General features: G+C 36.9%; 2 protein-coding genes across 5 annotated transcripts; both read left to right on the forward strand.

Moving 5' to 3' along the window:
- Positions 1-938: 938 nt before the first annotated feature.
- cd9a (CD9 molecule a) lies at positions 939-12893 on the forward strand. Of its 2 annotated transcripts, none has more exons than XM_084409555.1 (8): positions 939-1435; positions 7631-7733; positions 7807-7904; positions 8002-8076; positions 8161-8262; positions 8531-8620; positions 11489-11572; positions 12377-12893. In XM_084409555.1, exons 1-8 carry the CDS (start codon positions 1367-1369, stop codon positions 12440-12442), a joined length of 687 nt encoding a protein of 228 aa, XP_084265681.1. In that variant the 5' UTR covers positions 939-1366; the 3' UTR covers positions 12443-12893. The 2 variants fall into 2 exon arrangements, with proteins under 2 accessions (XP_084265681.1, XP_084265682.1); XM_084409556.1 differs by lacking the exon at positions 939-1435 and adding an exon at positions 5326-5579.
- A 1113-nt stretch (positions 12894-14006) lies between these two features.
- minar1l (membrane integral NOTCH2 associated receptor 1-like) lies at positions 14007-21864 on the forward strand. Of its 3 annotated transcripts, XM_084408761.1 has the most exons (5): positions 14007-15940; positions 16006-16092; positions 16234-18285; positions 19715-19903; positions 20236-21864. In XM_084408761.1, the coding sequence occupies exons 3-5, from the start codon at positions 16318-16320 to the stop codon at positions 20416-20418; spliced, it is 2340 nt and encodes a 779-aa protein (XP_084264887.1). In that variant the 5' UTR covers positions 14007-15940; positions 16006-16092; positions 16234-16317; the 3' UTR covers positions 20419-21864. The 3 variants fall into 3 exon arrangements, with proteins under 3 accessions (XP_084264887.1, XP_084264886.1, XP_084264888.1); XM_084408760.1 differs by having other exon boundaries at positions 14007-16092; XM_084408762.1 differs by lacking the exon at positions 20236-21864 and having other exon boundaries at positions 14007-16092; positions 19719-19861.
- The last annotated feature ends 1179 nt before the right edge of the window (positions 21865-23043 follow it).

Raw genomic sequence — 23043 nt, forward strand, 5'->3', positions numbered from 1 at the left:
CTCCAAGACACATGATAAAAGGTTAACAAAAAATTTACTGTTGATTAAAATGCTAAATTTGATATTACATTATTACATATTACATTAACCCAAAGTAATATGTAATAATGTTAACCCAATGCACAGGACAATGCATGGTGACTAAAAATATTCATGATTCTGAAGCTGAAAATACAGAATTATTTTAGAAGAATATGCTTGCACTATGTCACTGACTAGATATATTTAAAATAATGTAGGCCACTTTTTACTGGTAACATCAGACATTTGGCATTATCAGGACCCACAAATATTCCCCCATTGCATTATTATACATTATATTTAACATTATATATAGTAGTTTAGCACTGACACTAAATTATTGTTTTCTCTGAAAACTTGAATTTTTTGGGGGGGTGAACTATCCATAATACACATTGTTGCATTTTTGTATTGCGATATATTGTCACAACCCAGTCTGTGGCCCAATGAGAAGTTTAAACGTTCACCATACCATATCATAAAAATGTAACATTTATATAACTTGTCACTTTTCTTATTTTTACTATGATGAGAAATTAGTCGGTTTCAGTTAAAACGTGGAGAAGAGTAGGCTAGGAATGAAAAAATTGATAGAAACCCATAGTGATCTTTCTGAAATGGTGCTGTAATGCTATTTTTTTTTAAGATTTTTTTGATATCCATATTTGGGTCATTTCAAAGTTTAACAGACATTTTAGAATAATTTAATAGCTACTGAAAGAGAATTTTGTTCGTGTAGAATTAAAAAAATATATGAAATTAATATTTTATAACATTTCACTTACACAAAGGGGGCAGGTCCTATGAACACCAGCATATCTTGAGACATGAAAGTTCACATGATAAATCTTATGCAATAGTCTAAAATTCCATAGAGAACAAATCACTGAACAGTGGAAGAAACCTCTGGGCTCTGCACTGACTGACTGGGTGACGTCATTCCATCATGACGTAATTCACAACGAATAAAGACCGTGGGGATGTTGCGATAACAATAAAAGAGATTCCTCGAGGAGATAAAAAACAACAGCGAGCACAACTAAATAAAGCGTATGGACGATCTTCAATAGCCCTCCAAAAATAGCAACTGGATCGATGCAAAAAGTGTTTGACCTTTGGCACGGTCGATTTTGCCACACAGAAAACGATCGCAAAGTTGATCTTTGGCAGGAGGAATGAGGCAGTGAGTTTGTGTCTGTCCTGAGTTTTTCGTGCGCGCGCTCCACTCACTCAGTCTCTACACGCATTTATAGTCACACTACCGCACGCGCGAGCCACCTGCGAGCCACTGGTCCCAGTGATCTTTACTCTTTCATTCAGTATTGTGTGAGGACAGACTGCTGTGATGGCGGCGTTGACCGGAGGAGAAATGTGCGTCAAGTATCTGATGTTCGTCTTCAATTTCATATTCTGGGTGAGTGAGCGAGCGTGTGTGTGTTTAATTATTGATGTGTGCAGAGGTTGGCTTGCGCGCGGGACGTTGTTTTATTATAACTCGCGGTTTTCCTTAAAGATTCGTTGATAAATGGATGTGCACGGCGTCACTTTTAGGTTTTTAGTTAGTTTAGACTGTAATTAATGACGCAGAAACGTCTGTGTGAAGCCATGCAACACGACTGCATCCATTTGGCTGACCTAATTTAAAGATTTTCAGCTCTGATTTCAGGACCCTGGTCGTGTAATTAAAACACCGTGTATGTTTGTGAGAGAGTCGCTGTGTGTGTGTGTGTGTGTGTGTGTGGCGGGACAAGCACTGAATTTTGAGTGTTTCCTTTGACTCCTCTCTGTTCGTGTGTCAGCTGTTCTCTCTCACGACTGTACAGGCGCATTCTTTCTGGTTGGTGATGTCCGATTCGTGAACATATCGTTCATTTGAACAGAATCTTTTTAATGGATTATTCGAACCGATTCGCTGACCTGTTCGAATTTGCATAGACTACTAATTTTATTTCTACCGTTTATTTGTGCGTAATTAAAAATCTCATTCATTTTTTCCATATGAAAATTGATCTTATACACACACACACACACATATATATATATATGTATGTATGTATGTATGTATGTATGTGTGTATGTATGTATATATATATATATATATATATATATATATATATATATAATTGAGCTTGCTTTGCTGCGTTTTTGTACTCTCATTGAGTATGTATTGGGCCTAAATCCAGTTGTTTTTTGATCGGTGGTATTTGATGTTCAATCAGATGTGCTGTTTCATGCCAGATTTGTTTTTCTTCAGAAAACTACATAATCAAAAAGAATGGAGCATTTTTGTACTCTCATCTCAAATAAAATTGAGTTGCATCGGTATGAAAATGGACGCAAAGTGAGGCTTTTTACTCACACTCTGGAGTCATGCAAACAGATCAATGTTTTAATCCTTATAGTGTTTACATATTAAGGGGGAGCTGACAAATTGCTTTGTTTTTTGCCTATTCACAATAAAGATGGGCTAACTGTTAGGCAATTTCCGGGGCAGCTAGCAATAGCAAGTTAGCTTTGAAAGCATGAGATCCCACCCTCCCTTCAGAGTGTCTCCAAAGCCACGCATATTTGTAAAGCGTTAAAAGAGGAGGGATGGCATTTAACTACCTCATGTCTCAAAGCACATAACATTACAATAATAATGAACATAAACAACTTATGCCGGGGACACACTTAATGATTAGCTGAAACATTCTAAGACTGCTTCCTAGAGCTCCCCCCACAGCTTCGGAATAGATATTTGACAACACTGTTGTAAAAACTCGTAGGCGATTCTCGGACACCAGAGGCTAGTAGATCAACGACATCAAAGCAGATGGGATATTCTTTAAAACGTCTTCTTCATTCGGGTTCGAACAGCGTGAGGGAGCGCAATAATGACGGCATTTTAGCAGATTTCTTTTGGCCGTAAAGCAATTGTTTACATCGCGAGACCTGATATCACGCGAGACTTCCTGATGCGGCGGCCGGCGGCCCGCTGGCTCAAAGTTGCAAGTGCGTATTTTCCGCTCACGGGCACCAGGGAGGTGCGAAACGACCACCATTCAACCCGAAATAAGTAATGTAACCATTGCAATGACTCCGAAGCTGTTCAGTTAAGGTAAAAAAGTTACTTAGTTCACCTTTAAAGAGCACTGACCTCTGCCACCTGACTGCTGTAGATTCGTTTCGGCGTTGATAGTGTTGCCATTCAGATGCATAAATTACAGTAGTTATGGTGTGAACGCAGCATAAGCTCGTTGTTTTAATTCAGGAGGAACTGTAAAAGGTGGCTGCTGTTTCGTTTGCGGTGCTCAGTGACTGACGTCTGTCTAACTCTGCTGTGATGAGTGCGCGGAGGCATGGAAATACATACGTTGACAGGCAGGTAGGGTCCTACCTGTCTGTCATGATTGGACGAACATTTTATGGTCCTACCCCTAACACGGACAGTATGTGTATACATTTAAATACATTTAGACCACTTAACTTAGTGATTGCTATCAGGATGGGAAGAGAATTTCAACCAGCATAACAAAAAATGCTTCTGGAACAAATCACCTACCCTGCCTTTAAGCTGGGAAAAAATATCACCTTAATGTAGTAAAAAGAAAGTTGTGACTTTTTTAATCAGTTCATTGAAGTGAACCATTCATTAAATGTACCACTAATTCTTCAGCAAACCCAGAGCCGTATGGTATGTTTGTGTGTGTCTAGCCTAGAGGGTTTATGTGAGCACGCGCCCTAGATTGTCTTTAATCTGCGGGTCTATTTATAGAGTATGATAATCTCATGGACAAACTCACTGTAAACTGCATTTGTTGTGGGATTTAATGATGGAAAAATGTGCATGTTATGACTTTAAAAAAAAAATGTTTTCTGTGTGTGTGTTGGATTTGGTCTCATTAATTTGCTCTCTGTAAATGTTACTTAATATCTGCATTACTTCACACCTCTTAGAGCTTAGGGTGGATGATATGATCAAATTCTTATTTCACAATATGAGACCTGTTATTTCACCATAACGATATATTTCACAATATGGTTATTTTATCTCATTTCTGTTATAGAAGCAAATACAAACAATAGGACAAATACAATATAACAAAAATATGAATAAAACAAGTTTTTCAAGTACAATAGTTTAATTTAACATGTAGTCAGAATTAGTACAGAAATGTAATAATCAAATGTAAAAACTGTACGAATTAAACAATTTTATTCTTAAGTTATTTACTCTTTTGTTTGATTCACATTAATAGAGTGGTGCACACGTCACTTTGTAGGCCAACTGGCAGTTAGCATCACACTGGCTCCCTCGACAAAAACCCAATAGGATTTTCCCATAGGCTTTTGGATTATCGCTAAAAACAAGCTCTGTGGCCAACAAAAGTTAATGATACTTTGCACGTTTTGTCCATCAAGATAATTATCACAGATTTTTATACATTTTGAAGCCTCAATGCAGTCGCATGAGGTTAAAAGCTAAAGGTAGGCTATAAACAAACTACACCACGGTCCCCAATGAAGCCTATTTTTAAACCAACAAGATTATTTTACATTTGCATTTAATCATTTAGCAGAAGCATTTATCCAAAGCGATTTACAAATTAGATTATAATTAAACACCCGCCCTCCAATTCTCATTACTATAAAAGGTCTCATTCTCATTACCGTAAAGTGCATTATGTAATATATATATATATATATATATTATATTATATTATATTATATTATATATATATATATATATATATATATATATTTAACACACATTATATAACCAGTATATAACTTATTAATATTATATAATTTATGTGACAACTTACCCCACAAATAGTATTATATTTTACATGATGGTAATGAGATTATTTCATTCCAAAATCTATTAAAAAAGGTTTGAAAAAATAAAATGAAGCCCATTTTAAAACCATTTAGGACTGTTTTCTTTTTTGCATTGTGAAAATTAAGTACATTCACCCCCCAAATTCTCATTATCATAATGTGAAAAAATAACAATATATTTTTAAACTGTAACATATTTATACAACATGGTAGTATCTGTTGTACTGAATTTAATTTATGGTAACTTTAATTTAAAAAATAATAATGGCAATTAGAGGTAAATATAAATAATTATCATTAAAATTTCACAGGTAAAAAATAGGCTTCTTTTTTAATGCAAAATATAAATGTATTTTGTTTTGGGGGTGAAATACAGCCCAACTAAAGTGTTAGAGAACTTAGAACTGAATGCAGTGGCAAAGTCACCTTTAAGTACTGAGAGCACAACACACATTCACATACTACCTGTAAGCTCCTCCCACTGATCCACAGAATATTGCGCAACGCACAGACATTTTGCAGAACACTTTATCAAACAAAGGGAGGAAGTGTGGAATAGAATAACAACACATCTGTGTACAAAGTTTGTAGATTAGAAGCAGGTGAACGCATAGACACTGTAAACAGTTTGTTGCTCTGTACACGAACGTGACTTTGAAAGCAGCAAAATGGGGGTTGATGGATGTCCAAAATGCATAAAATACACCATGTTTATCTTTAACTCGGTGTTCTGGGTAAGTGACCTTTCGTACTTGTGTTTTTGTGTGTGATTGTGTAAAAGTAGCATGTTAGTGTTGTGTTTTTATGTTCAGTTTGTGTGTGGAATGGGGTAAGAGGTTGAAGTGAGGTTGTTTTAAGGGTGTTTGTTTAGCTAAGCGTTGGCCTGGAGATTTGGAACAGATTTGCGCACCTTTTAGTTTTTCGAACAAAAGATTTGGGCCAGAGAGAATAAATCAAAAAAGTAGGACATGAACTCTCTGAAACATGAAACCATTACATCTTAGTGAGCAGGACATGACTAAAAAGAAAAATATGTCACGTGATATAGTGAGGAACATGGCATTAGTATGTGTGATATTCACAACAGGCAGCAGATTTTTTTTTTTAATGAAAATCAGTCAGGTCGAGACCCCGATGAGGACGACGAGCATGCAGATGAGCTTCCCTGAGACGGTTTCTGAAAGTTTGTGCAGAAATTCTTTGGTTATGCAAACCGATTGTTGCAGCAGCTGTCCGGGGGGCTGGTTTCAGATGATCTTGGAGGTGAAGATGCCGGATGTGAAGGTCCTGGGCTGGTGTGGTTACATGTGGTCTGCGGTTGTGAGGTCGGTTATATGTACTGCCAAATTCTCTGAAACCCGTGTTAATTTACGGGTAGCAGCTCTGGTGGACATTCCTGCAGTCAGCATGCCAATTGCATGCTTCCTCAAAACTTGCGACTTCTGTGGCATTGTGCTGTGTGATAAAACTGCATATTTTAGAGTGGCCTTTTATTGTGGCCAGCCTAAGGCACACCTGTGCAATAATCTTACTGTCTAATCAGCATCTTGATATGCACGAGACGCTGCAAAATAGTGCAACGGTCAAACATTGAAAAATAAATTAGTGCAGTGGAATGGAATGGAAAAACGTGATTGTCTGGTACAGAGAGCTTATTAATTTTTGCTAATTATTATTTTATTTCAGTTAGTTTTTTCAGTAACTGTTGCTAGTTTCGTTTCGTTTTAGTTTTTAATTTTTGTTAAATTCTATTTTATTTCAGTTTACGAAAATATTTTTTTACCAATACTTTTAGTCAGGTTTCAGTTTTCGTTTATGAAAATAACTTTGATTATAGTAGATGTACAAATGAAACTATCACATTCAACATGAGTTCTATGCTGATACATTAAACTCGGTGTACTATTGAAATTGATTTCTGGACATTTTTCAGGGTAATTTTTAATATAACTCTGATTGTGTTATATGTAAAAGTCATATACACCTAGGATGCCTTGAGGGAGAGTAAATTACAGGATAATTTTCATGTTTGCATGAACTAACCCTTTAATTTTATACCGGGAAAAGAGGGTTATTATTGTCTCTACTCTTATAACAAAAATCTATTTTTTAAAGTGAAAATCCAGATCCTGTTGTAGCCTAAATAATAGAAAAAAAATCACTTGTTCCATTAGCAGATTTTGACTCATATAGCATCGCATGTCTAACAGATTGGCAGAACTTCTGCCAGTTTTCTTTGGATTCTGCCATGGAATTTTGCTTGCAGGTGTGATCTGTACACTCTCAGATCAGATAAAAAGATGGATAGTCTGTGCTATTGAGTTTTTCTAAGCTTGTGGTACACATTATTACATAATTCATGCACCTCCAATTTCCTGCTGATTTATTTTGTCCTCTATGAAGAAGCAAGCAAAGTGGGTAAGGTTTGGCTGGTTAATTCACCCCTGCTGGTATAAAAATAGCCATGTATTCTGACAGAAATGTATATATTTGCAAGCTGGTTGAAGCTACTAAATGTAATTTTGTTTTGAGGTTTGTTTTTATTCTCTTTTTTTTTTATAATTATATAATACTATTTTTATTTATTTTATGATTAGTAATTTATTCGAATTGTTTTTTTGTTTTGTTTTTGTGCAAGCCACCTATAAATATCAGATTCAGCACCATACCTCCTGTTTTAGCTGTTTCTTTCTAATGTTAAAGGAATCCTTTTGATTGAGCTGTTCGTGTGAGAATTATTTATTTATTATTAATTATTGCATACATGTCATTTGTTTCATTGCAGCTTGCAGGTACAGGCGTCTTGGCTATTGGACTTTGGCTGAGGTTTGATGCCAAGACTAAAAGCTTGTTTGAAGGAGAAAACTCGCCTTATGTCTTCTACACAGGTCAGTAGTTGTTTATAAGTCTTTTTACACATGTTGTGTTGCAACTGGTAAAAGTGAAGTGTGTGTGTTATAGGTGTATACATCCTCATTGCGGCCGGTGCGCTGATGATGGTTGTGGGTTTTTTTGGATGTTGCGGTGCCATCCAGGAATCCCCTTGCATGCTGGGATTGGTAATTCCCACATCATGCACCTTTTCTTCTTGAATATCACTTAGTATTATCATGAGGTGATCGACTTTGATGTTTGAATGTTTTTTTTTCCCCGTAGTTCTTCTTCTTTCTCTTGGTCATATTTGCGGTCGAGGTGGCTGCTGGAATTTGGGGCTTTTCCAACCAGACCAAGGTGGGAGTTTCAAATTCTCTGTGCACGCATACCCAAACACACAGACGGTGCTCCTAATTTATGTTAATATCTTTGTGCCCATAGGTTACTGAAGATATAACCCATTTCTACCGGGAAACATACAAAAATTATCAAGAAACCAAACAGGACACTCTGAAAGACACACTCACTCTCATCCAGCATGGAGTAAGATCTCGTCCCTTTCTCCTTATTTCTCAAAGATATTTAGCATAACTGCTACTGTGCATCTGAAACTCTTGAATATCTTTTAACACCATGAGCCTTGCGAACACCAACTGCTAGTCGGTAGTTACTGCTAGTAAACATCCTCAGAAAGCGCTTGCTGTTTTTATGTACTAAATGCATCAGATGGGCCGTCAAACACCAATTATTTTTAGCTTGTGGATTTTGAAGCTGTAATAATTTGCGATGACATCTGTTCCTCATCTCTCAGCTGAACTGCTGTGGACAGTCAGGACAGATCCCGGAAGATTTTAAAGAGACCTGCCCCAGAAAGGATGTGCTTGAGGGTCTCATTACAAAGGTAACAGTGTTTATTGATACACATTTTGCCTTTTGGTAGTTATTATACCTAATATATAGATTCCAGTGATTACTTAAGTTTTGTGCTAATTAATTGAACAAAATTCACGCAGCCTGTCAGTCAAAAGACTGAAATAAAAAATAAAATAGCATAAAATACAGAACTAAATGAAAAAAAGCATTGATATGGGAAATACAGAAATAAAAGGATAAATAAATGCAAATCTATATAAATGTATATAGAAACAAAACTCCATAAATTACAACATTTTAGTATTTATGCAGTTCATCATATAACAAAGTACTGCAATACAGTCAAAAATAAAAAAGTTTTCTCAAGTGTCTGAAAACAAAATAAAGGCATAGAAACCAGTTCATTTGTAGTGCTCTGAAAACATATTTTTATACGGTTAGTTTAATAATTAGGTTAATAAAAATGTAAAAAGACCTTAATATTGATATACTTATTAGCTTACAAAAGTTTGACAAATGATAACTTCACACTCGCTTGAAATTGACCTATGTTGCTGAGAACATTGTTTTCAGACATAATGACTTACTTTTATTAGGTATTGCATTTAGATACATATTAGACGTCATCAAAATGTACTTTGTCTTAGTTTAGATTTTCATTTATTTACTTTATTGTTTAAAATGTTGAATATTCTACTCAACTAACTGATAAACAGTCTCTAACTGATCCTTTAATCTCACTCTGCCTCTCTGTGTGTGAGTCTGTTTTATACCATTGATGGTTTAGATTTGAACCCTTTCATTGCTGTGTGTTTATGCCTGCATTACAGGATATGGAATCTATCAGTTTTAATGACAAAATAAAGGCATAGAACCAGTTCATTTGTAGTGCACTGGCAACATAGTTTTATATAATTAGTTTATCAATAAGGTTGCCTATCATGCACAGTTTCCCTAAATCCACCGGGGTGGCAGTGGAGCCCAGGCTTAATGTTTAGTTTTTGTTTTTGTTTTTTAAGTTTAATTTATTTTGTATTATTTTTTTACTTTTTTTTTTACTTTTTTTTTTTTACTTTTTATTACTTCAGCTTATTTTATTTTTTAAATTCAGTTTTCTTTCTTTTTTCATTTATTTAAGGCAACATTTCAAATCTTCATTACAATTTTTTGTATTTATATATATTTTCAGTTTTATTTCAATTAAAGGTACAATATGTAACTTTTTTGCTTTAAAAATAGCAAAAATCACTATATCTATGTTTTTTTAGTTTTTTTTTAGTTGTGTACTTACATTATCCTGACTGTTTCCAACAACTTTCAAACCAGGAGAAATTTGTAATTTAATTCGAAGACACGTCCCGTTTCTTTACTTCCGTTTTGTTGCCGTCAATGGCGTCATATCCGCGTTGTCCCTGGTTTCCGCTTGTACTGCCATAGCAACCAGAGCTATGAACCAGAGCCCTCTGATAGTAACTAAAGCGACAGACGTGGACAACTGTGTAGTTCGCAATGTCTATTTGCACGCTGTTGTTGTTTCGTTCAAACATTATGGACCATGGCAAGCAGGATTTTTTTGGATAAAAAAGGAGAACTAAAACGAGAATCAATATCAGCGCGGTGTTTTCGAGATGCCGAGAGCTCCCATAGACAGTATATAAACGAGAGCTCCATGTCCGAGACTTTGACCGCTCCTACATGTTCTTTATTAAACAGGTGAGCACATTTACATAAAACTAATCAATGTTATATAGTTCAACAATGATAAAATGTTAGAATATGATCTGTATGTTATTCTAATGTTGATCTAGCTTACTGCTAGTCTCATACAGACAAACTAACACAAATTTCAACACATTTAAATGCAGTTTAGTGTGCTAGTGTAATGTTAGACCAAGTGAAACAGCGCTGCGTTACCTCACAAGTTTAATTTGTCTAATAAACTGACCTGTGAGTTGTAATTCTGCACTTGCGTGTAGTTCGGTAGAATGAAATGTCCATATTCCTTTTATATCCGCGGGACTCGCGTCGTGTGTGGAGCTGATAGCTGTCTCTTAGCAATCCCGACCTGCTTCATATCACAGTCATGATAAAAACATCGATGTATTCAGTCATCCATAAACATTGTTAGATCGGTCGGCTTGACGTTGACGACAAGATCCATAATTCTTAGCAAATGTTGCGTCATCAAACTACGCCTTTGTTATTGTAAAGAGGTTAGCGACCCCTAGCGGCGAAAAAATTACATACTGTACGTTTAATGAAAATTAGTTGAATAGTTTAGTTCTATTTAACAATAACAACACTGATATTTGCCAAGGCGAATCATAACCCCTTAAAATTGGGATTGAATTTTCAATGTCTTTGGTAGACCCATTTACACTTAGTATAATAATTTTCGTGAGCAGAAATACTTCCATGATGTATCAGTCAGTGATTTATCAGCACTGATTTACAGTTGATCGCACTGGACTAGATTCTTCTAGACAGCAGGCATGATTGTGGAGTGTAATACTCCAGCTTAGCTCAGATTTAATGCACTGGAAATGTTTCTGACCTGAGGCACCCTGTGTGCGGCTCAGCTTGAATGAGTCAGTGAAACGGTTTACTCTGCCAGTAGAAGGTCAAGTAAGAGGTCATCACAGCATAGTAACCGTTCACAAAATCGAGAAGGGTTTAAGTGGTTTAAGTAAACTAATGAACAAAGTGTATTTGACATAAGAATATGCTTCCTACCAAATAAAGACACTGAGCTGAGATACAGAAGAGCACAGGAATCAGTTTAACTATCAACTGTAAATAGATGGATGGATAGATGATAGATCTTTGAATTTTCAAAGTGCATAACAACATTGATTAACCGTAAATGATCAATCCATTTCTTATTTTATATGTTCAGAGCTGCCCTGATGCCATCGATGAAGTTTTCAACTCCAAACTTCATATTATTGGAGGAGTTGGAATCGGCATTGGAGTGATCATGGTAACTTTTATTGTGTGTGTGTTTGTTTGTGTGTGTTGTTTTATTTGTTTAAGGCTTGTTCAGCATTTTGTCTTTTAGAAGATCTACAATTTATAACTAAGATGTATATCTTTACCAGCTTAATTTAATATTATGTCTAATAAAAAATACATTATTTTGTTTATATATAGACTTATGTTCAAAAGTTTGGGGTCAGTACGATTGTGTTTTAAAGAAATTAATACTTCAGCAAGGATGCATTCAATTGATCAAAAGAGACATTTATAATGTTACAGAAGATTTAGATTTTTGAACATACTATTCATCAAAGGCAAAAATTAACACAGTTTCCACTGAAATATTAACTGATTTCAACATTGATAATAATCAGAAATGTTACTTGAGCAGCAAATCAGCATATTAGAATGATTTCTGAAGGATCATGTGATACTGAAGACGAAGTAAGGATGATAAATTGAACTTTAACATCAATGAAATAAATTTTAAGTAAAAAAATTTATTTTAAATTGTAATAATATTTAACAATTACAGTAGTGTATTTTTGTAAAAGCTGCCTTGGTGAGCAGAAAAGACTTTTAAAAATCATTTTAAAAATCTTGCTGACCCCAAACTTCTGAATAGTAGTGTGTTTTGGCATTTCTTTTTGGTAATGCAAATACTAAAATTACACACTGCAGATTTAAATAGAAAAAAAGTATATATTTCTCAGTACCATGATTGTAATTTGATCATAATGCTTTTTGAAAACACTGTAACGTGTGCGATTGATGTCCCATTGAAGGAATGTTTTCTCTATGTGCACAGATCTTCGGCATGATCTTTAGCATGATGTTGTGCTGTGCCATCCGGAAAACCCGGGAGATTGTGTGAGGGGTCTCGTTGCCTGGGAAACTGCCAGTGTATTTGTGTTGCATGATGTCTGTCACAAAGCACTGTCTTGAACATGACCTCATCAGCTAAGAGCCAGTTAGATCACAGCGTCAGGCACACAATCTGTACATGTCTCTGATTGACTGGAATTCACTCTTTTTCTTAGTGCAGCTGTATCACTGGTTCAGTCACGAGTAATGAGAAGAAAGGGTTGGTTTAGCATTCCAAGCCCATTTGAAAAGGCCTTTATTAAGTCTGACTTTTTCTATTTTTTTATCGTTCATAATAGATTTTAAAGATTGACTATTGTTTGCTTTATTGTACTTGCAGTAATGCTTGATATAAGTTGTTCCGAATTTTTCTAATGTTTTGTTTTTGATTTGTGAATGGGGTCGATTGATTTACCCACATCGGTGCATACGGCTCAAATAAAAGCCAAATTAATCATGAATTTTGTTGTGGGAGTTTTCTTTTTTCTTTTGCGTATCCAGGATGAAGTTTGTTTGTATATATCTGTTTTGACAGCGATCAGTGTTTCACTCAACAGTCTGATAAGAGTCCCTGTGAAAGGGGGAAGCCAAAACTTCATCCAGTTTCCCATGATCACAGCGTTGACTCATGGTCACTCCATTATGTGACTGTGCTAAAACCTCTATTTCCTTTAATCTTGTTTGTATCATTTTTTTTCTTTCCGTTCCCCCCCTCCCCCCTTCTTCCTGTTTGCCTTATTTTTACAATTAGGCCGAAATTTGGCAAAAATCCCCCTAAAGTGGTTTTATAATTATGAATTAGTACCTCTATCTCTTGCCTTTGATCACATGTGGTCTGTTTCTCAAACACAACTTTATCTGCATCTATGTGACACTATGACTCACCAACAAACCAAAACAGATCAAGCCAACAGAGATCAGAGAGTTTGAAATCATATTAAAGCATACAGAGGCACACCCACCAAAACATTTCCTTTAATTTGATCAGAATCTCATAAAAATGTGAGTTTTAGCCTCCTTTTATGTCTCTCGTGTCAGGTTCTTTTGACTGTTAAACATTCTGTTGGACTGTCATTTTTATGATACTGCTAGGAAATACTTTTAATCAGAAATATGTTTACATGGAATATTTCAGAATGTATCACCCAAATGTATTTTAGATTTCCTATGTAATGTCAAGTTGAAATGTTTTATATTATCATAATTAATTTTATGGATTGTGATGTTGACCTGCCATGCAAATAGACCTGATGCTAACATGGAGTGAAAAACTTGATAAGATAAACAAACTCATAAAAATAATAATAATAAAAAATTTCCTTGCTCAGAAACAGCATACACACACACACACACACACACACACACACACACACACACACACACACACACACACACACATATATATATATATATACACACACATATATATATATATACACACACACAATATACATACATATATATATATACATATATATATATATATACATATATATACATGCAGTATATATATTAGGGGTGTAACAGGACACAAAACTGACTGTTCAGTAGCCTACCTCGGTTTTAAAGTCACAGTTCGGTACGGATTCGGTATAACATGCATGGGGTTGAAAACTAAACATAAAAAATTGCTTCTTTTTTTATTAAACAGTGGTTTACTGAACAAATTGTGTCTCTGTCAAATAAATTAAATTATAACTTAAAGTTTCTTAAGTATATAAAAAATCTGTAAACTATGCAGGGAGCTATAGCACATTACTATAATATTAAAGGTTATCAACAGAGCCCAAACTATTAGCCTCAGTTTATTTTTAGATATAATAATTAACACTCAAATAACAAATTGTATGCAAACATGTAAGCTGCACATAATTAAAGCAGTTTTTGCATTAACTTCTAAACTCGTTAAAATATAATCATTTATACACAGTGGCTGTCGTTTTCATGACAGATTTATTTAAACTTACAGTAAATAATCAAGACCTCACTAACAGGTTAAGGAAGATATATTAAATATATAGTAGTATTGGCTATATATTTAGCGAAAGAGTTCATTTCTCAAGCTGTGGACACTGAATGACTTTCCTGAGGTAAATGACGTAATGCTACGCTCCGTGAATGCTGTTCTATTGATGTCTTTCCACAGTAGTCATCACCAATGTTCTCCCTAAAGATTTGTTTTTCATATTTACGTGCAATTTGTTATAACATGGACTTTGTTGCCCCCCGGTGGTCTTTATGATGAATAATTTTGAACCACAGACAAATAAACAAGCAAACAAACTTTATAACTCAACAACAAACTTTATAATACACTTGTATTGTGTGCTGAGGAGATCTTAAACCTAATGTATTTCAGATGCTCATCAATTAGAGATAGAACTTGATAAGTCTTAGCAGTTCCGACTCTCTGACGTCTAAAGTGAAGGAGCTCCATTACACTTTTAAAAGGTTTGATCACTTTAATGAATCTATAGGCTATACTTTAACAGAGAGAGAGAGAGGAAGTGTGTTCTCATCACACGCTTCAGTTGACTCCACTGCTGTTTGCATGTGAATTGGGACAGTCTATGAGCTTCAGGACAAATCCTCAGATGGTACAGGTGGGCTTTCATTTTCATTCTTTTTCTTAGGAAATCAAGAAAATTCACACGCTCAAAGGCTTGTAAATCTAAACCTTATCTCAATGATTTTTTTTATAGGCTCTTTAGTACATAATAAAAAAAGATCTATTGCTCAATATATTTAGAAATCAAATCTGATTAGGAGAACATTTTATTTAATTATTTAATATGTAAATCATTGATGTATTTTTCTCATTTAATATATATTTTCTTTTATACAGATATAGACATATCACACAAAGCAAAGTGCAGAGGAGAACTCCGAAGGAAATGCAACTCCAATACATTTCTATTATAACTAGCCGACTTTTTTTTATTAACAATTAACCAATTATTAAAACAATAAATTACAGAGAAATGCATATAGTAACGTTGATGGGTTGATATTTCTGATTTTATTTATTTGTTTGTTAATTTTTCTATATTTATTAACTAATATTTTCTTTCATTAATCAATGTATTTGGTATATATTTTTACATCTATTTTATTAGTTTGTATTAATTTGAATAGTGTAAATAACAAAAAGTAAATATGTTACAATTTAAGTTCTCTTCTAGAGATTTCCGTACTTTACAATGCATTTCTCCTTTAGTATGTTTACTGTTGTGCATTAAAATAGCCACTAACGTCATGCATGACTTTGACCACAGAATCTCCGTGTGCAAACACACCAACTAGAGGATTCAATGCTCCTGTCACACATGAAGCAGAAACTATCTATGCTGTTTCTCGTGTACAGGACGTTCTGATCAGCTCATTAAAGGATGAGACCCGGGATTCATGGCATCTCTGGAGACCCCAGGCGACCTGCTTTTCTGCACTGATCGTGGGACTGACCGCTGCCTGACCATTGACTGCTGCTTTACCAACAAGAGTCTCTCAGGTGGGACCCTGATCAGTGGAGATGGACGATTTCACGATGTCTCTAATGATTTCTCTGCTTTTCAGATGCTCCGATCAGTGGCTATATTAAGGCTTTGAATAAGGTCAGCAGTGAATAGCTTTATTCTCAGCATCATATCCCAGTGATAAGAGGTAACTGCTTGTTTTTATTGCATTTTCTTTTCTTGGACTGTTTTAACTTGCATAGGATTTATATGAAATCAATGCAAAAGTCATTTTAGTAGAAATCTTCTTCTGGCTGACCTGATTTCACTGCTGTGCTCCCATTTGCAGAGCTTCATGTGCCTTTGATGAAGGGGGAAAGCAGAGGACAGTGGGCTTAAATTTCTAAATGTAGTGTGCACTGCTGGTGCAAATATGTCTGAAAACCCTGAAGACCCCCTGGTACTGTTGGAGATCCTGGAGGTGTTAGGCGCATGCCATGGGAGCGTGTTGTATCCAGACATTTGCGTCTATCTAAGTGGAAGCTTCAGCCTGCAGCCTCTTCTAGAATTACGGAGTCTCTTATACTCCACCGCCTGTAGAGACCCCTGCTTCCCCGCCACCCTCTTCCGAGAGCGCCTTCACCCACCCTGCAGTAACCGGCTCTCAGCGGCCGCTGATGTAGTCTCACTGTTCAACCTCCTCATGCACACCCGCATGGCTCCTTCATCCACTCAGAACCGTCAGTCGCTGACGCCCTGTCAGATCTGTGGGAAGGGATTTGTGCGTTACCACTGGCCGGCCGCCTTACCCGTCACAGTAGGAGGGACCACCTCTGAGGAATGTAAATATGAGAACCTCCCTTGTGAAGCATTCAGTCACAACACAGAGGCTTCACATGCTTGGACCACCTCCGCATTGATTGCTCAGTCTCACTTACTCATGCACAACCAAGACAGGATGCAGAATACTGGGGACGTTTCCAGCGATACGGTCAATCAGCTGGCAGTCAAGACCTCGGCGACCAATCAGGGAGCCCGTGTCGCTCGTTCCTGCTCTCAGAAGAGGAGTGCCTTTAAAGAAGGGATCCACAACGAAACACTTATGTCCTCGGAAGGTGACGTCCAATCAGATCAAAGCCCAGATGGACCAAGATCGGATGGTGAGGACCTGCTTTACATTACCCAGAAGAACCCCTATCCAGACCCCGCAACATACGCAAACGACAACCACATGTGCAACCCGGCATCACACACGCAATGTCTGCATGACCATTTGTACGCTCACTCAAATGCACCTGAACCGGATGCACATGCTGCCAATGCGCAATCGTATGCTGACGCCACAGACCCGTACGACCCTCAGACTCAGTGGCATCAGGCGAAGCAGGAGAGTTTGGACGAGCTCCAGGCGTCCACATACTTCGGCCCTACAGTCTCCAACGAAAAGCACCAAACTCCGGTCCTTCAAGTCAAGAGCCACAGCTTGGACATCGACAGCAGGACGGCGGATGAAAGACCTGAGCCTGAAACGACTGGGCTGCAGAAACCCAGATCAGAGCGATCTGTTTTAGAGAAGTCTGGTTTACGAAAACCAGGAGCTGTTAAGATTAGCTTTGACGGGTCAAGCTTTGACCTTCCCGGCTTTGATCCTCACATCGTCAACTCGGTGCGGGATACCTTCAAGCGGCTGAGCGGCATGAGTTTGGATGCGTGGTACGATTGGTCACCGAGCTTTGAGGGCGCGGTTAGCGTTGGCACCCAGACGGAAGCTGCAGATCGGCGTGCTTTACGAAGCCTCATGCTTGGCGATAAACTCTCCATTGACAACCCTGACATCGGCGAGGACGACATTAGTGCCATCTTCCGTTTCCTAGATGACATTAGCATGTGTGGCTCCATGGCAGTGTTGCCAGGGGAAGGAGGCGCGGCACAGGAAGGGGGCGGGGCTGGGCTGCCAGAGAGGCGTGAACGTTTGGGAAAGTTACGGAGGTTGTTTCACTCCTTGGAGGCACCCGAGGAAGGCGTGAGATGGGGTGTGGGACGCCTGCTCCAACGGGTCGCGGAGCTGGAGCAACAGCTAGAGCCGATCTCAGAACTACGTGAGCAACTGGCCCTTGTGCTCTCCACGCTGGACCGACTGGAACAACGGGAGCAGGCCGCATGCCCTCACTCGCATCAAATGATCATACAACCACAGCTCGCAGCACGGCCTAACATACAGCAACAGCAGGGGTCCCCGAGGACCAATCCAGGAATGGAGGGCGTCGATGAGGCAGCCGCAAAGCGTAGGCGTCTGTTTGTACGCAGGGCCTCCAGGAGCCACACGGAGAGCAGCGGGTCTGAAGCCCACAGAGAGTGGAGCATCAGCTTCACCAAAGAGCCACACATACAGCCTGCTAAGGTAACAGGACAAGAAATATCTGCTGAGACAACAAATGTAAAGTGGGGTCCAAATGTCTGATAGGTTTTATGTTTTAGAATTTTACAACAAAGAAAATTATCAAGTAAACACATATTTTAAATTGTCTGTAAGAGATATTTCTTGCACATAAACATTTCTTAAATCACTGAAGTATGCGTGAGAAAACCTACTTGTCTTTGAGACAACTAGACTGAATTCAGAATAGCATGTTAGCATACTACTTTTACTATTTTTGCCATATAAAGATATGTAAAATATAAGGAAAAATATTAAGAGTAGTATGCTATAATCAATTAGGCCTCTGTAAACAACAAAATAAGAGTCAGTTGCCAATCAGAAAGTTTTGTATCCAATCGTAATACTAGCCAATCAGAAATGTTCTCTGCTTGTCATTCATTTTGTGCATATGGCGGAAATCACTTAAAGCACCTTTAAAGATTAAGCACTTTTTCTATTTCATTAAAATTGTTTCATTAAAATTGTGACTGACAAAGTTAAGAAAAAACTTTTTTTGTTAACTGCCTGAAATAATGTCTGTGGTTAACACAATCTCAAGATATTTTTTTCCTACAACATAAAATAGATAAGTAATACCCCACTTTTGATTTGCTGAAGTTGTCAGTACATCTACCTTCATGACGCCGAACAGGACAACTCATCTGCTCACTAATACTGTACCTTGTTGTATTCCAACTGAAACTTCCCAATTTGTAGACTGGTGGTGAAGTTAAAGTCATGTTCATTTATAGCCTAGCTTTAGCATGAAAAGATGATCTTAATGAACAAAACTTGTAAGAATAATACACTTTTGCTGTTCACAGAGCTTACTTACTTTTCCAAAAGCCAATGGGAAACGTTACACTTTATTTTAATGTGTCCCTGTTACAGTGTTATTATACATTTAACTACTGAGTAATATTTTCTAAATACATTTACTTACTATAGGGTTAGGGTAGTATTAAGGGTTTAGTTTAGGGTTAGTTGCATGCAATTACGCCTAATTTATAGTATTACTATAGTAAATACATGTAGCGTGTAACAAGGACACATTCAAATTAAAGTATTACCATGGGTGTTTGTGGAGGGACACAGGGTAATCCTATAGCTTCCTTGTTGGCCTAAAAAAATGATGTCATCCCTGAAGTATATTGAAGCATTAGAACCACATTCTCAAATCAAGCTTGAGAACATGATCAACGGGTTTTACACAAACTTGTGGAGTTCATGAAGCTGGAGTGCTGCTGTCATTAAAGCAAATTTTTTAATTCATGTGAATTTTTCAATTAAGCTTGGCACCAAATTGTCATGCAGAAAATAATAAAAAAGTATTAATTTAGAGAAGAATGCTATGGGTGTAGATGTAAGGGTGAATCGTTGGTTATAATATAAATCTTGTTTTGCTCCTCAGTCAGATCATTTAGGTGGAGTGTATAAAAGAGAGGTCCCCGTAGTGCAGGAGGTCACGGGTTTTCACCTCATGCCACCTGAGACCCAGAATGCACCACGCCGCACATCAGTCCAGAGCACTTCCCAGCATCTGACTGAACGCTCCAAAGTGACCTGGAGCCAATCAGACTTAACACCTCTGGACCTTCAGGTAACATCTCCAGATTTTGAGTCAAAACTGTCATCTCATAAATATGTATTTTTGCTGGAGTCAAATTGACACAAAGTAAAATAAATGTTCTATACTGGATGATAATCCATTTTTCCAAAGTTCATATATAATTTGAGTTACAAGAGAGGTTCACAGCTTGGATCAGTAGGTAATATCTTCCCAGGTTTTGAAGAGGTTTGTGGAACATGTTTAAAGAATCTGGGTTTAATCATTTTGAAAATGACTTTTATTGTTTTAAATATGGTCTCAACACAACATGAAAGATAAACCAGCATTTATAAACTCTGATATTTTCTGATCATATTTTGCAGCCCCCTGAGTCTTTGGAGTTCTGGACGGACGAGATTTACACGCCAGCCTCCGACACGCTCCTGCGACGTTCGTATTCGTACACCCATTGCAACAGAAACCAGGCGTACCGCATCGCTGCTCTCAGCATCACTGCCACCATCATCCTCATCCTCATCATCGTCATTCCAATCAGCACTGTGTAATGTACATGCAGTCACATTACGTGAAGCTACTCTGAATGGTACAATACGTGTTTATTAGATAATATTATAAAGGTTTGAATGAAAGCATGATTTCTTCATGAAGCCAATTCAACAAGCATGGCCTAAAACCTATGCAAAATAGGCTTCATTCTAAAAAAAAACATTTCCTGAAACTTTCCATTGGCCTTTTTGGAGTTTCCCTACCTTTTTGAATTGTAGCACATTCTCAGTTAAATGCTTATTCAGCAGTTTATGGATTCAGGACATTCCGGTATACCCTCTTTGTTGATGGATATTGGGGAGTTCCCGTTAGTTAAATGTAATTCTGCTGAAACCTGAAACGGGCATCCACTTTCTCACACAGCAGCACACGATTCTCTACACCCACACCTCTGCTTTCTCTCTCCATTTAAATGCTAGGAAAATCCATTCATAGCGGCAAATTCACATGCAACTGCTCTTTAAATCTGCTAAATGCTGACATTTGTCTTATCTCTGTTTTTATTTAATGCATATTCTATATGACCTGATTTTGTGGTGAACTCGATCACAACCAAAATGGTGCAACAAAATGTAATATCCTTCCTCACAAAAGCTTAAAAGAAAAGGAAAATGAGCCTCCAGAGATCCAGAATGGATGCATGATGGTGGATCGATACCAGCACACATTTTCAATTTGCTGAACAACAGCACTAAACTTTTAATGGGCTGTGATGGGACTGAGTGCAAGTGCGGGAGGGGAGAGACCAGGAGAAAGAGTGTTTGTCCGCTTTTATTGAGCCTGAATGAGCCCTACTTCTGTCTGCTGCTGCTGATTAATGACAAAAGCCTCTGATTCGCTCAGGTAAAAGAGTTTCCAATAGGAATTTATCATATTTTAACTTCAGCCAACTTGCAGTTTGATCTAAGATACTGTAATTCATCTGGCACCACTTGAATGATGATGCCTCAAATCGTGCTATTACTTCTCTAAATGATTGGATTTACGATGAAGGATTGATCTATGCCATAAAGGGATGAGTATATCACAGGCCAGGAAACAACCACCTAGCGACCACCCAGAACATCTTAGCAACGCTTTGGCGACCATGCACAACACCAACCGCATAGCAAGTCTTAGGAATGCTTTCTACAGCACATAACTATCTGAATACTGCAATATGAAGACAGTTGAATGAGATGTCCTTTTTTAAGGAGGCAATGTTGGAAAAGTTCATGATTTTGGCTGATGTTTTTTTGTCTTCCTCTTGTTCTTTAGAAATAGCCTGTTGATTTATCTTCAGAATCATTTTTTGTTAAATTTATAGCAATTGTTTTTCATTCTATGATTGTATGAACAGCTTTATATTTCTTGATAGGGAGTCCTTATTTTTCAGGGCACATTTGACTGTGAATACCTTTGTCTCTTATTTTGTCTTCATAAAGCTGGTTGATTATTCAACGGGACCATGTCTTGTGTGTTGTTTCTTCCAGCAGTTAAACAAGCTGACAGGTGCATAGAAAGCAGGTGGATCATGACAGGGATAATATTTGATTGAAATGAGCAACTTTTGCACACTGCTACACTGCTGCTTGCTGCTTTTCCCATAGGAGTTTTAATATTTCAGAGCACAGCTCTCATAAACATGTATTATCTATTTATGATCCGTCAGTTCCGTTATTGACATAAAAGCACTTAACCGCACTTACACACATAGCTCAAATGAGCCTTCCTTCTAATGTAGTTTATCTAAAATCTCCTCTGCCTTTTTCTCTCTGCGTACAGTATACATTGTAAAAGTGATTTGATTTCATATCTGACAATGCTGCAAGATATATTATTTAGCACACATATTGATGCCTTTGAAAAGTGACCTAATTTATTTAGAAAATTGAATAAAATGCAATTTCATATCAAATATATAATTCTGAAGATAAAAAACATTAAAGAGTCATATTGAATTATGATTGTAAGACCATTTCTAATGATTGCATTTCTGCTAACTTGTGTATGTTTGAGTTTGTTTGTGTTCATTTAATCAAGGAATTTCTATAATTCAGCCTATTTAATATAAAATAAAATAATAAAGTTATTTTTTTCTTATTGAAGACATGCACATGCGTGTCATATACATTGGGAACAAATACTATGATATATCTTATAAGCCATACAGTGATTGAAACATTGCAGTATATGTTTACATTTTAACTATACTGTTTCCAATTAATTAAAGTACAAAACAACAATTAGAAGGCTTTAGGATACTAAAAATGTATGCATCCTGATAAAGTTCCCTTGGCCTTTGGAATTAAAATAGCCCCACATCATCACATAGCCTTCACCATACCTAGAGATTGGCATGGTTTTATTTCAGTTAGCCTAATAGCTAGTTTGATTTGCATTGAGAGATGATCTTATGGAAAGTACCCCATGCCAATCTCTAGGTATGGTGAAGGCTATGTGATGATGTGGGGCTATTTTAATTCCAAAGGCCAAGGGAACTTTATGCATAGTATCCTAAAATTATTTTTTTTTTTAAATACTTAAAAATTAAAATCTGTCTGCCTCTATGGGAATTTAACATAGGGGTGTACTCACTTATGCACCATGTATTTTAAGGAAGAACATTTATTTATTTACGATAC

Source organism: Rutilus rutilus (genome assembly GCF_951802725.1).
Source record: "Rutilus rutilus genome assembly, chromosome: 5".
NCBI classification, from domain to species: Eukaryota; Metazoa; Chordata; class Actinopteri; order Cypriniformes; family Leuciscidae; genus Rutilus; species Rutilus rutilus.

What these genes read in the sequence shown, in the direction of transcription:
- cd9a (XM_084409555.1), top strand. Translation starts at nt 1,367, where the DNA reads ATGGCGGCGTTGACCGGAGGAGAAATGTGCGTCAAGTATCTGATGTTC. An exon ending in CCCCTTGCATGCTGGGATTG is followed by an intron (nt 7,905 to 8,001) that starts GTAATTCCCACA and finishes TTTTCCCCGTAG; the next exon opens with TTCTTCTTCTTTCTCTTGGT. An exon ending in TCACTCTCATCCAGCATGGA is followed by an intron (nt 8,263 to 8,530) that starts GTAAGATCTCGT and finishes CTCATCTCTCAG; the next exon opens with CTGAACTGCTGTGGACAGTC.
- minar1l (XM_084408760.1), top strand. Translation starts at nt 16,318, where the DNA reads ATGTCTGAAAACCCTGAAGACCCCCTGGTACTGTTGGAGATCCTGGAG. An exon ending in CACACATACAGCCTGCTAAG is followed by an intron (nt 18,286 to 19,714) that starts GTAACAGGACAA and finishes TTTGCTCCTCAG; the next exon opens with TCAGATCATTTAGGTGGAGT. An exon ending in TAACACCTCTGGACCTTCAG is followed by an intron (nt 19,904 to 20,235) that starts GTAACATCTCCA and finishes CATATTTTGCAG; the next exon opens with CCCCCTGAGTCTTTGGAGTT.